The sequence below is a fragment of the Eutrigla gurnardus genome, assembly GCF_963514095.1.
Source record: "Eutrigla gurnardus genome assembly, chromosome: 12".
NCBI lineage: Eukaryota > Metazoa > Chordata > Actinopteri > Perciformes > Triglidae > Eutrigla > Eutrigla gurnardus.
Window position 1 is genome coordinate 17,059,108 of NC_139926.1, and position 13,220 is coordinate 17,072,327.

At 43.1% G+C, this 13,220-nt stretch overlaps 1 protein-coding gene across 1 annotated transcript; it reads left to right on the forward strand.

Annotated features, from left to right (window-relative positions):
- The first annotated feature begins 5,926 nt into the window (after positions 1–5,926).
- Positions 5,927–11,025, forward strand: nr4a2a (nuclear receptor subfamily 4, group A, member 2a). Its single transcript, XM_084022788.1, has 8 exons — positions 5,927–6,054; positions 6,511–6,612; positions 6,820–7,682; positions 8,163–8,292; positions 8,439–8,602; positions 8,979–9,181; positions 9,351–9,529; positions 9,631–11,025. The coding sequence occupies exons 3-8, from the start codon at positions 6,822–6,824 to the stop codon at positions 9,885–9,887; spliced, it is 1,794 nt and encodes a 597-aa protein (XP_083878914.1). The 5' UTR covers positions 5,927–6,054; positions 6,511–6,612; positions 6,820–6,821; the 3' UTR covers positions 9,888–11,025.
- Positions 11,026–13,220: the final 2,195 nt, after the last annotated feature.

Consider the following 13,220-nt stretch of genomic DNA (forward strand, 5'->3'; position numbering starts at 1 on the left):
ACCTGCTCAGCCACCTCCACGTGTGATACACGGACCTACAGCATTCTACACAAGGAAAACCAGTCATCAATTTCATTGTCATGTGACTCCAGGGGACAGTACACATTAATAAATGTGCTTCATTATTATGCATATGTCTTTATATTCCTCATGATGGATTTAGGATAAAAGGAACCATGCGTTTTCTGTGACAAATCTGTCAGACACCATCAAGCAATAAAAACAATACATCACATGCTTATTTGTATTCCACTCCCAATAACATTTCAAAATATTGTCTTTCTAGATTAATCACGAAATCTGCATGTGGCTTAGCAGACGGACGGCACGGAGACGCGTTAACAAGCGAACTTGACGGATTGCAACACGTGTACTTAGTAAAGAAGATGATGGCACAGGATTATCTAAAATAAGCAAAGCAGGGGGAAAAAACAAATCAAATGACGGAGACATTACAGAAGCAGCATACCATCTGTTAGAAAAATAGTGAACAGGATGCAAATACACTGAAATTGGCCCCTGCTCCTTTTTATTCATCCCGTTTCTAATCTGTGACACCAAATGTGAAAACGACAGATCTAATACAACTAATCACTTCATACATATTAACTCAACAAACATCGAAACATCCGAATCAAAGCCATGTGACTTTCTTAACAATATAAAACACCCAGCTTTGCTCTGCAACAATCACCTGCTTTCTCTTGTATTCTACAAGCAGAGTAAGGCTTAAAAATGCAAACCTCCTCTAGCACTGACAGCGGGTCCCAATACTGCCCTGTGGAATGCCATGCCTCCCCGTGCAATGTCCAGCTCAGTTGGTGATCAACAGAACAAACGGAGGAAAAAGAACCTCAAAGAATACAGTGTAAGTAATCCATTGCTGAAACAAACTGCGTTGAAGAATATATGGATCTCCTCTTTTCTTAGTTTTAGTATTTCATTTACAAAGTACAAATTCACTTTATACTGCGCTACAATTAAGAGGGAAATGTATTTTTCACTTCACATTTCTTTTACAGCAAGTTACTTTCCAGATTAAGATTTTACAAAATTGGTTCCCAGTGTGTTTAGTAACTCCTTACAAAAGAAAGCAGTGTTTATTTGGGGCTCCTTGTGATTTTTCAGATGTTTCATACAAATAACTCACTCCAATTTTGCTTTTTCCACCCTCTCAACAAAAGCAAAGGTGAGAGAAAACGTCTCAGAAGAAAAGTAAGAATAAAGTGTTTTTCCCATTCATCATCTTGCAACCCGTCAGTACATTTTGCTTGTGATGTGTGCACTTGTTCTTCCTTGCAATGGATTATTCATACATGATTGAATAATGGGTGTACTTGAGTAAAGGATGAATGCTCCTTCCACCACCGGAAACACAACTCGTTCTGTGGCTGTGAAGTTTATCTAAAACCAGGTCTTTGAATGGTGCACTGGACTGAACTGAAGCTACGAGGAGAAAAAAAATCCTCCCATACAGCTGCTTAGAGGAGAAAGCCTCGCAGCTTAGGCAAAGCTTTATCCAATTCCCTCATCGCCATTCTAGGACACTTTAGTGAGGCCGAAATGGAGTCGCAGCAAATTCCAACACAAAAAAAGGAAATGTGCCACAGCCAGCCCAATATCAGTGTGTAACCTCGACTCCCATCCGTGTGAGCTGCTAAACCTTCTCAGGTAAGAGATGAACCGTTGGCTGCATCACAAGAGAGCAGAAGCTCATTGTTGTCATGCAACCAGAATTAATACCTAATTCTGTTGTGTGTTTGTTTTTTTAAACCAAAGCCATCAATACATTTGTTTTACCAGCGATCATTTTAATGCTCAATAGTGGCAGTGAGACTGTATACATCCTGGAGGCCTGCATTCATAACTATTACAAAGAGATTCACTTTACACTATTAGGGTCCCCCCTCAACCTTTTATAATTCAGATATATTATTAATCAAAGAGATTGACTAAGAAACTAATGGTTTGTCTGATTTTCACTGGGGAACAATCCAGCCAGCAATTGATTGTGGCACCAGGGACACCTGCAGCTTCAGAATACATTTTCACTTTCAGGAGGAGAGAGAGAGGGGAAAAAACACAGCGCCACAAGGAAATATTGCCCCACCACATGAATATGCAGGGACTTGATACCAGCAGTGTCATTACTAATGTTGCTGCCAATTACAGAGCATGTCATGACACCGTGATTCATGAATATTCATCGCTGACTGATATAGACAGCAGCAGTGTGCAGAGGCCTCTATTCCCATTTTACTGTCTCATTGTGAATGGTGAACAGGTACCTCCATCATACCATGGAGGCACCTTCCAGCTGCAAGACAAGCTGTTCCATAAGGCATTGCTAGTTAACAGTGTGTTATATAAAGGTGTATAAAAGTGATGAAGTGCTCCCTGGCTCTAAAGAGCAGGCATTAAAGCATATTAAGTAGACATTTAAGCTTGTAAAGTGGGAATCTAGAAATGGAAAGAAGACACTGAGCAAAGGGATGCCTTCGGGGTCGGGCTGTTCAATTCTCAGAAAGTTTGATACCTGCTGGTGCTTTGGAAATGAGATGAGGTTTATGAGACGGACCAGCGGATTTCGCAAACTTCCTGTGCTTCAATTTGTCTGTGTAAGTGAGTGGATCAACTCCATCCTCTTTTTTTTTTATCCATTTTCAGGGCTAAGTAATGCGAAGTAAGTGGATCACTCGATGATTATGAAATGAAAAGAAGTGGAAAGCTTGAATACCATTTTGAGGAAAATGCAGCTTCGCTGAATATTTGCTCCTCTACACTTATAAAATATTGTTCAGACTACAAATTACTTCACAGGAAAGACATGTCATGCAAAACATGTGACGAGCTGAGTCGGTCCGGCTGCATGTTACTGCATGTGACTTCCAGCGCTACCGCTGATAGTTTCTGCGTAGCGTCCACCCTCCGGCCCCCCCTATAGGTGGACACTGTTAGCTCTATCAGCACTGTGGCAGTTGTCTTTGCTTTCACCGTTAGCTGCTAGCCGCTGATTAGCCACGTCAACATTCAAAGAGTCATTATGCGCCTGTTAGAATCATTAATATTTGATCTTATTAGGTAATTATCACTGATGCATGAACATGGAACATGTATTTAGATATTGCAGGGTGCAGCTCATTTTATTAACCATACACTATTTGGCTGTAATATCTGTAAAAAACATTATATTTTGATGTTCATGATTTCAAGTGAAAGAAATAATCTGATAAAGATAACCCATGTAATGGAGTATAAAGTGCAATATTTTCCTTTGAAGTATAGTGGAGTGGAAGTGTATTGTAGCAGAAAATGTAAATACTAAAGGAGAGTAAAAGTATCTATTTACAGTAGGCCTACTTGAGTATATATACCTTTACATACAACCTACCTAAACACTGATAGAGATCGCTCTGAACGCCACACTAGTGTATTTAATAGGATGCAGAACTGATAATCGTGAAATGATATTTTTCATTTATTGTATATCTATTTCTGTCTATGTATATGGAGAGTGAAAAAAGGCATAATCAAATTCCTTGTATGTGTTCACACTTATTTGGCCATTAAAGCTGATTCTGATTCTATAACTCATTGTAACAGTGACAAGGGCCCCTGTCAATGCTGGGCCCTTGACCTCCCCCCCACCCCCCTACAAACTAAAAATACAATCATGTGATTAAAATATGACGTAATCTTATAATTCACATCATGCTCAGATACTTTTGTATCGAGATGACAAAGAAAAATGTAATAGATCATTCCACTCGTGTTCCAAAAAGGAAGCGATGCTGATGGCGGCCGAGAATGTGAGGAGACGCATGCAAAGTGACGTAAGTGCTGACGCCAGCTGGAGCAGCACTGTTGGGCTCGGAAGTTATACTTTTGCATAAAAAAAAACAGCCATCTGGAGTCAAAATAGAAAGTAGCTGAACCCCTCGAGCATCCTGTGACCATGAGATGAGGACAGCGACAGCATACAGACTGATAAAGTGCAGACAAAGTTCCTGCAGATTTGTGGATTGTACCTGAAGACACAGAGACAATTGTCACAGAGCTGTCTGTCTGACTCTGTCTCTCACACACACTCTAATACTGGTAATGTCAGCAGACATTTCTTCAAACAAAGTTATCATCTGTGGGAAATAACTTCTGTGCGATTGAAACTAACTCCTCACTTTCAAACGGCTGTCAGTTAATTGTGCATGTAAATGGGAAGTTAATTATTCTCCAGTAAAAAGGCCAATTAAACAGCTAATTATGTTTTCCATGCAAATTCTAAATACAGTGCAGCCGTGTTGCGTCCCCGTCATTTTCTCAGTACTAAACAGTATGAATTGGTTATGTAGCCTACATGTAGATGCACGTGTGTGGTCAGCACACAAAGGTGTTGTGTTGACAAAGTGGAAGCCTCCAATAAAAACAAAGCATGTGGTCTAATTAGCAGCTACCATAAATGCAAAAAAAAAAAAAAAAAAACTTTTACTACATTATGTATATTCTGGTTATTGGCAGTGGAGGGAAATTGTAATGTACAAAATCCTGCCATCAAGCCCACCTGAAAACGCCTGGGCGTGACCACCCTTAATGGGGGTTAGGTTAATTAAAAGGTTAATTGTAAGAAACAGACCCCGGTTGATGTATTGCTGGTGAACAATAGTGTCCTCTAGAGGTGAGTGTAACCATGATATACAGTTTTCTTTTTTCACCCTCCTTGCACACTCTGTCCTTGTGTGCACTGAGTAGGCTAAAGGACACGCGCACACACACGCGCGCACACAAAACCGCTGCTTTTTCTGTGAGTCGCAGAAAGAAAACGACGCTGCGTGATGCTGGCTGCATGTTTGTTACGTGCATGTGGCCTCACGCATCTCGTTACACGTCTCCCCTCCTCGCACTGGCTTGCTGCCCGGGCCAATATGCATGCAGAAAAAATAAATGTAGGCCAACTTGATTGGCTACAAGGTGTTGGTGTAAGATTATACCGAGATCAGTTTATTCCATCGCTGCAGAACAATAACGCCAAAAGATTACTTGGGCGACTGCGTCAACTTGAGCGTTTTCTACGTCACTGTCCATTCTACCCGCTCCTATCACGTTTCCCTCTCTGGGGACTAAATTGCCCCCCCCATGACAACTGGCTACAGGCCCACTAATTACCCCCCTCCCTCCTCCTGCAGCAGCACTATACCAGCTCTATGAATAGGCAGCCCACCCCGCATAAACCCCACCCCATCTGAGGTCTAAATTTGGAACACAATTGAAATACAGAAATCCTGTCAGAAGATAACGAAGAATAATATTGACCCTCGCTTCATTAGGCCCACGTCGTACGAGTGCAGTGAGTCTGGCGTATCGGCCACATTGTGACACAACTGTGCCAACGCACACTCGTCTCAATTCCACACGGCGGTAACAACTTTCAGAGGGCGAAGGAACTCGATCCAAGTCAGTGGGGATGCGAGAACGTCATGTTAACATGCTGCAAGATCACCTTTATTGCGTCGCATTCTCACAAACATGCGGCTGCAGCACGAAGAGAAGTTCATCATGTGTGCACAACTTCATCACCCGTCTCATTTACCCCAAGACATGTGATGAATGCGGTGAAATCAGCAACACATATCAGCCCCCCCAAAAAACACCAAAGTGTCTGAAGGCTTCGGCTTCCTCCGCATCTCTGCTAACGTCCATGTGGGAAGCAACATAGGACACATACCACAGGACACAAACATACACGCCAGGAGGAATTGGGGCTCGGGAAACGTTCCCGAGCGGATTGGTCCGCGCCCGTGTCGACGCCGATGACGTCGCGCCGCGAAACACGTGGGCCACGGCAACCAGAGCTCACATAAACAAAGCCACATTGGCCAGACTGGGGTAGTCGATGCTCGTGTCGCTGTCAGTGCGCGGAGGAGTCCCACGGTTTTTTTTGTGTTCCGCCTGGCTTTGTCGGGTTCTGCCGCTCACGATTTGGAGCTTTTACAGAAATTGATGAATCCCCCCTGCATGCTTATCGCATGGATTGAAAGCCGCGATCCTGATGTGAAAGAGGTAAGATTTGACTTCCTTCTCTGCAGCCCTGAAGTCTGCGCTTTTTACTCGCACCGAGCCGTGTTTTCAGTCCGTTTCCCGCCGGTTACATGAAATCACAGCCTCCAGAACCGAGTGTGACTGAGACCGAGAACATCTGTGGCTGCTGCTATTTCACGGGATTAAAAAGAAAACAAGCTTTCTGCTTTCTAGTCAAGTTGTCACTAATGTCAAGTGCGCGAAGTTGGTCTATTCATCACGATCATCCGCACACTTTATAGTAAGATAACTTTAGTTTAACTTCTATATTTTCATTCATTTCCCAAAATGATGCGCGTAATTACACATTGGTTGTTTGTGCGCACTTGTGAAGATGAAACCTTTTTTTTGTTAACTGGGATGTCGTGCTGATTTTTTATTTTAGATATTTGTTGTATGTTATAATTTAGTAAATGTCGAGGTGATGTGTTTTATTAGGGGAAGATCCAGAACAGAGCCGCTTCCTTGAATCCTGACACTCATACAACTCCTGACAATACCCATTTCAAGTGTCGCCGAAAAACTGTCAGACGACTTGAGGTAGGATATGAACATTTTATTTACAAAATAAAAACACATGTATTATTGTTTGACCTTATTTTTAATTAACTAAAAGCGCTGTTAATCTTGTTTTTTTTTGTTTTTTTTGTTTAGAGCCAAATTTCCATTTAACACTAAACTGTAAAAGTTGAGTTTGAACATTTATTTGAGAAATCCTCATGTGTTTCTCCCGGTTTGGGTTTGCAGCCATGCCCTGCGTTCAGGCTCAGTATGGATCATCACCTCAAGGAGCTAGTCCTGCTTCCCAGAGCTACAGCTACCACGCCGCAGGAGAGTACAGCTGCGACTTCCTAACGCCGGAGTTTGTTAAGTTTAGCATGGACTTGACCAACACTGAGATCACAGCTACGACTTCTCTCCCGAGCTTCAGCACATTCATGGACAACTACAACACTAGCTACGACGTGAAACCGCCCTGTCTGTATCAGATGCCCCACTCTGATCAGTCCTCGATCAAGGTGGAGGACGTCCCGATGCACAGCTACCACCAGCAGAGCCACCTGCCGCCTCAGTCGGAAGAAATGATGGCTCACTCCGGGCCTATGTACTTCAAACCCACCTCGCCTCACGCCCCGAGTACGCCGAACTTCCAGGTCCAGCCCAATCACATGTGGGAGGACCCTGGCTCCCTCCACAGTTTCCACCAAAACTATGTCACGTCTCACATGATGGAGCAGCGCAAGAATCCGGTGTCGAGGCTTTCGCTCTTCTCCTTCAAGCAGTCCCCGCCCGGCACCCCCGTCTCCAGCTGTCAGATGCGGTTCGACGGGCCGCTGCACGTCTCCATGAACCACGAGAACCCCGGCGTGCACCGCGGCCTGGACGGCCAGAGCTTCGCGGTGCCCAGCGCCATGCGGAAACAGGCCGGCCTGGCCTTTCCCCACTCCCTGCAGCTCGGCCACGGGCACCAGCTGGTGGACAGCCAAGTGCCATCGCCCCCGTCCCGAGGATCTCCGTCAAACGAGGGTCTGTGTGCGGTATGCGGGGACAACGCAGCCTGCCAGCATTATGGAGTGAGAACCTGCGAGGGCTGCAAAGGATTTTTCAAGGTGGGCTGACACGACAGCGACCATGAATCAGTGTCACTGTTATTTACACCACAGATATGCTGCGTGTTCCGTGCTGTGCACGGCGCCCGTTATAATCTGCCCAATTTCTTAAAAACAAAAAAAATCAAATAAGCTAAACCATATATGCGAGGCAAGGAAAATAATTCACACCTTTAAAAAGGGTGCGCAAAATAACTTTTTATGACACGCATCTATATCCACACACAGTCGATCTCAAAGGAATGAGTAAAATATGAAAGAGCATGAATGTGTATTTGCTGCTCTATTCCCTCGTGTTGGTTCACACAGCGCGGTCCCACAGCAGGAGATGACAGATATAATATCGTTTTCATCTTTTCAGATTTTTTGTAATGTTATATCACTTGTGCAGCAATCCACAGTCCGTGTTCTACATCTTCTGTTGCTTTAGAAATAGGCCTGCCGAGTGACATGACGCTTTTTTTTCTCCTTTCTTTGCAGCGCACCGTTCAGAAAAATGCAAAATACGTGTGTTTAGCAAATAAAAACTGTCCTGTTGACAAACGCCGAAGAAATCGTTGCCAGTTCTGCCGTTTCCAGAAGTGCATGGTCGTCGGAATGGTGAGAGAAGGTACGTTTAGGCCATACATGAAGGGATTTTGGGGACACGTGTGCGTAATAGCGTTGCATCGTTATTGAAAGCACATTTAAGTATTTACGCGCGCCTACAGGAGTGTGTGTTAATGACTCATCTGTCATATATTTCTTCCGATGCAGTCGTCCGAACTGATAATCTGAAAGGTCGTAGAGGACGCCTGCCATCCAAACCCAAAAGTCCACAGGAGCCCTCCCCGCCCTCGCCGCCGGTGAGCCTCATAAGCGCACTTGTTAGGACCCATGTGGACTCCAACCCCTCCATGTCTGCGTTGGACTACTCCAGGGTAAGTAAAGAGCCTCAATCCAAGAAATAAAACACACACAGCACGTACAAAGAAAAAAGGAGTAAAAACAAAAGTTGACAACCATCTGAAGGAACAACAAGATTGACGGCCTTTTTAATTTAATCCTGCTTTTAGGAAACAATTTACTGCCTTGAAAGTTTGCTGTAATACATCGCCGAATCCCCAACTGTCAGGCTTTTAATGTGGCATATTTTCCCCCTAAGTAAATCGCGTTGCAATAGAGGACTTAATAAAAAGAAGACATGAATTTAATAGTGAAAAGGCACCCTCTCCCTCTTGGAAACGGGCATTTGCAATTTCACGGATTATATATTTTAAAGGACCTCATTAAGGCGCTGTTTAAATTAAATTCCAGTTCCAGGCTAACCCTGACTACCAAATGACTGGAGACAACACTCAGCACATCCAGCAGTTCTACGATCTCCTGACGGGCTCCATGGAGATCATCCGGGGCTGGGCGGAGAAGATCCCCGGCTTTTGTGATCTACCGAAGCAAGATCAAGATCTCCTCTTTGAATCCGCCTTCCTCGAACTTTTCGTCCTGCGGCTGGCGTACAGGTAAGCCGCCGTAATTACCAAACAACACAATCCGGGCTTTTAGATAATCATCAGCTCCTCCTTTCAAGCTTCATTACTTTGGGTTTTATTAGCTACCCAATAATAAGAAGGCTGTTAAATTCCGATTTATTGCCGCGCGTAATTAATGGCGTTTTCTTATTAATTGCAGGTCCAACCCAGTGGAAGGCAAACTTATTTTTTGTAACGGAGTGGTGTTGCACAGGCTACAGTGCGTCCGTGGATTTGGAGAGTGGGTGGACGCCATCGTGGACTTTTCTTCCAACTTGCAGAGCATGAACATAGACATCTCGGCGTTCTCCTGCATCGCAGCTCTGGCCATGGTGACAGGTGCGTAAAGGCGCTACGGTGCATGCGAGACAGAGGACGTTAACACATCGGAGGTAATTAATTCCTGCCCCTTTTCTCCCTCTCTCTCTTCAATATTTCAGAGCGACACGGGCTTAAGGAACCCAAGAGAGTCGAGGATCTCCAAAACAAGATCGTCAACTGCCTCAAAGATCAAGTGACATTCAATGGCGGTGGATTGAATCGTCCCAACTACTTGTCAAAACTCTTGGGAAAGCTCCCCGAACTGCGTACACTGTGTACCCAAGGTCTGCAGCGTATCTTTTACCTAAAACTAGAAGATCTAGTCCCTCCGCCAGCAATAATTGACAAACTTTTCCTCGACACGTTACCTTTCTGAGTCTGACTCGATGGCGAGACCTCAAAGAACTTCCAAAAGACTGTTTATGAGTCGGACTTGACAAGATTTTTAACGTTATTATTTCTGAATATTTGCAACGCTCCGTAGGCTAATAGAACTACAGTACCCTATTATGAGTAAGGATTCATAAAAAAAAAAAAAATATGACAGAAAGAATAACAGAGTTTGATTGCTGTGTAGGCCTTTTAATTATTTCATTGCCAAACGAGAGAATTTGTCTCCGGTGGACAAATGATCAACAACGTTAATCTGGTTTTTACAATCACTTACTGTTTATTTAACATCGGCTCTACTGATCCAGCATCAGATGTAGTATACTCCATTTATATATATATGAACATACACGCACACACTGTATATCATGATAGATTATGTGATGCCTCCAGTGCATCGGTTTATAACATGTGTACAAAGTTTGTTATAATGAAAATATTTAATTTTCTTTTCTTTTCTGACTCGTGCCTATGTGTTTCTGACAGGATCCCCCAAAAGTATCCAGAAAAGACAACGCATGTTCTAGTTTTTTTTTTTTGGTTTGTTTTCCTTTTCGTTTTCTTTTATAGGCACTTGCTGAGGTGATGTCTATATATAATATATACCGGACACTATGTAGTCTGCTAGATTTGATACAGATTCGTAGTTATGGCACTCCTTTTATGTATGACGCATATGTGGAAAAATATCTCATCTGTATAGAAAAATGAGGGACCCATGGTGTTTGTAAAACTGTCAGACATTCCTTGTTTGTATGTGCTGTAAGTATTGTTGCTGTTGAATATAAACGTTTCTATATATTTATTATTTCTATTGCCAAGAGCTACACTAAAGCATGGTGCAATTTAAACGATTTCAAACCATCCAAGTTCCTGCTGAGCACGCTGTCTATGTTTTTATGTCTTATAAACGTCTAGGTAGTTATGATTTAACAACGTTTTGGAAATGGAAAAGCTCCCATCTTATATCAAGAGGTTCATGAGTGTGTGATATAGGCCCACATTTTTGACATCATGATGTAATTACGACTTCTGTAACGCATTTGGTGCCGAATTAAAAAAAAAAAAAAAACTTTAGAGAGAAATAAATATTTAATGTTTACAAATAAAACTTTAAAATCGATGCTAAATATTTTTCTCTGAAATTAATGTATTCTTTAAATTAAGATATCTCTGATCGGCTACTTTAGCACGAGAGAGAAAACATCATTTTGGAGTTGAAACTTTTCAAATTCCCTCACAAGTATCGTGGTCGGCGCGTACAGGCCTATTTGCGCGAAATCAAACACTTTACCACGTTATTTATTTTAATATATCGCTTCAACTAAATGTAAAACTGTGTAGACCTATTTAGTTCCCAAAAGTCAATTATTGCATTAAAAGATTAAGAATGTGTGTCGCAAATTTTATGCAGGCCTACTCGTGTTTTAAACCTGTCAAATATGTCGCACATATTTGACCATTTTAATAGTTTTATTTAAGCTATTATATTTCAGTCACAATATGACAGTGATTTGGGGAACACCTTAAAGTCGTCTCCTGTATGCATGTCTATATTTCTTATACCTGAATTGTAAAAACACGCTTCAACCATCAACACATCTCAGGCTGTTGAAACCTCTTTTCATCCATGTCTTTTTATATTTGACAAAGTAAAAAAAACTACACCGGAGTAAATATAGGAGTCTTCATTATTTCCGCTTGAACCGCAAATAAAATTAAATTGAGCGAACAATTTAAACATCGAGGTTTTATAAAAAACAGTCTGTTCCTCTGGTTGCTCTTTGCTGGTGCGAAAGTTGATGCAAATAAAAGCTTAAGGTTCTTTCTGGACATACTTTCCTTGTTGCCGAGGATCAAACGTGTGACGTCAACCCTTATAATAATTTAATTCCCATAGGAGCGCTTGATTCGCCTTCATGTTAACGCAGACTTTGAAACCCTTCCCGTCGAGTCAGACCAGAGCCAGAATTTAAACTCTCACAATAAAAGGTGGACTTCCTGCTTTTTCACGAATATGACATGAATTCATATGAAATCCTGTTGCGCGCAGGTGGCATCGTTTTGGGGATGGAGGGAGAACAAAACGGGACAAAGTGTTGATGGTAGTTTCATAGTGGGCCTATAAGACTGTTACCATTAACTTCAGAACCCCCCGGGGGAGTCCGGCTCCGCGGCTCCTGTAGCCCACCCTTTTACCCCATGCACCGATCGCCCTCACACAGCCACGATCCAAGACGCATTCGTGACGTCGCGCGTCGAAATGTGCGGAAAATGAACGTCATTTAGACATGTATATAAAACGGCAGTGACTGGCCAGCGCGGAGTGAAGCAGTGCCGCTGTCACAAAGCCTTCCCTTTAGTCTCTCGGAGGAGAGAAGTGACGCCAGGCTCTGAGGCATGTCTGGGACTCGTCCTCGCTCATTCCCCGTTTATCACATGATCAAGACGAAGGGAACAGCTTATTTTGGAGAGATATTAGCGTCAGGCAATAAATTGTCTAAATAATTAGATCGTCACCGCAAAGGGCTAATTCCAAGGCAAATTGGGATTACATTCAGAACCAGTTTGCTGACATTTAGCAGATCTGTTTGAAAGGGTGCATTACACTGTCACAAGTTCTCTCTATTGACTCAAAGTACAGTTAGGTTTTAAACATGTCTGTCTCGACACAATAAAACATGACACAAGCAGCCAATGCTTCTCGCAGTGGTTTGTGCGTGAATATAAAAAGGCGGAGGACTTGAGTCTAAATTCATTAAGAGACTATACGGCTTAATTTCCTCCCTGCACTTGACATCCTCGGGAAGGTTGGATGCGATTGTGTCAGAAAGACGCTCAGAGAACAACGAAGCACAGCCGGCAGGTGAAGGTGGCCGTCTTCCAGAGAACGGAGCCGGTGTGTGTTGGCTGCTAAGTGCTTGTCCACCAAGTGAGAATCAAATTATATGACTGAGATCCAGCCTCCGAGAAGGCCGCTTCACATGTACAGCACCACTAATAGATGCTACCACACACAGGTGCACATGCTGCACTTTTGTCTAATTCTGTGATGCAATTTGACAGGTTCAAGTGTGGGCGCTGAGTGGATTTGAAGTGCTGCAGCTCTGCTGGTGTTTTTTCCAGTCACATGGGGAGCCGTTCCCCGACAACAAAGTGTAGAATTTCTTGAGACTCAAAAAAAAAAAAGGTTTGCGTGTTGTGTCGGCTGTGATTCAAATTCATCTAGAGGTTTCATGTGTGAATTATCGCGTTGGGAGGAGAAGCTAAGCCAGATGTTCCCGTCGTCTGATCCCCCGTGGTGGGAGAGACCACTTGA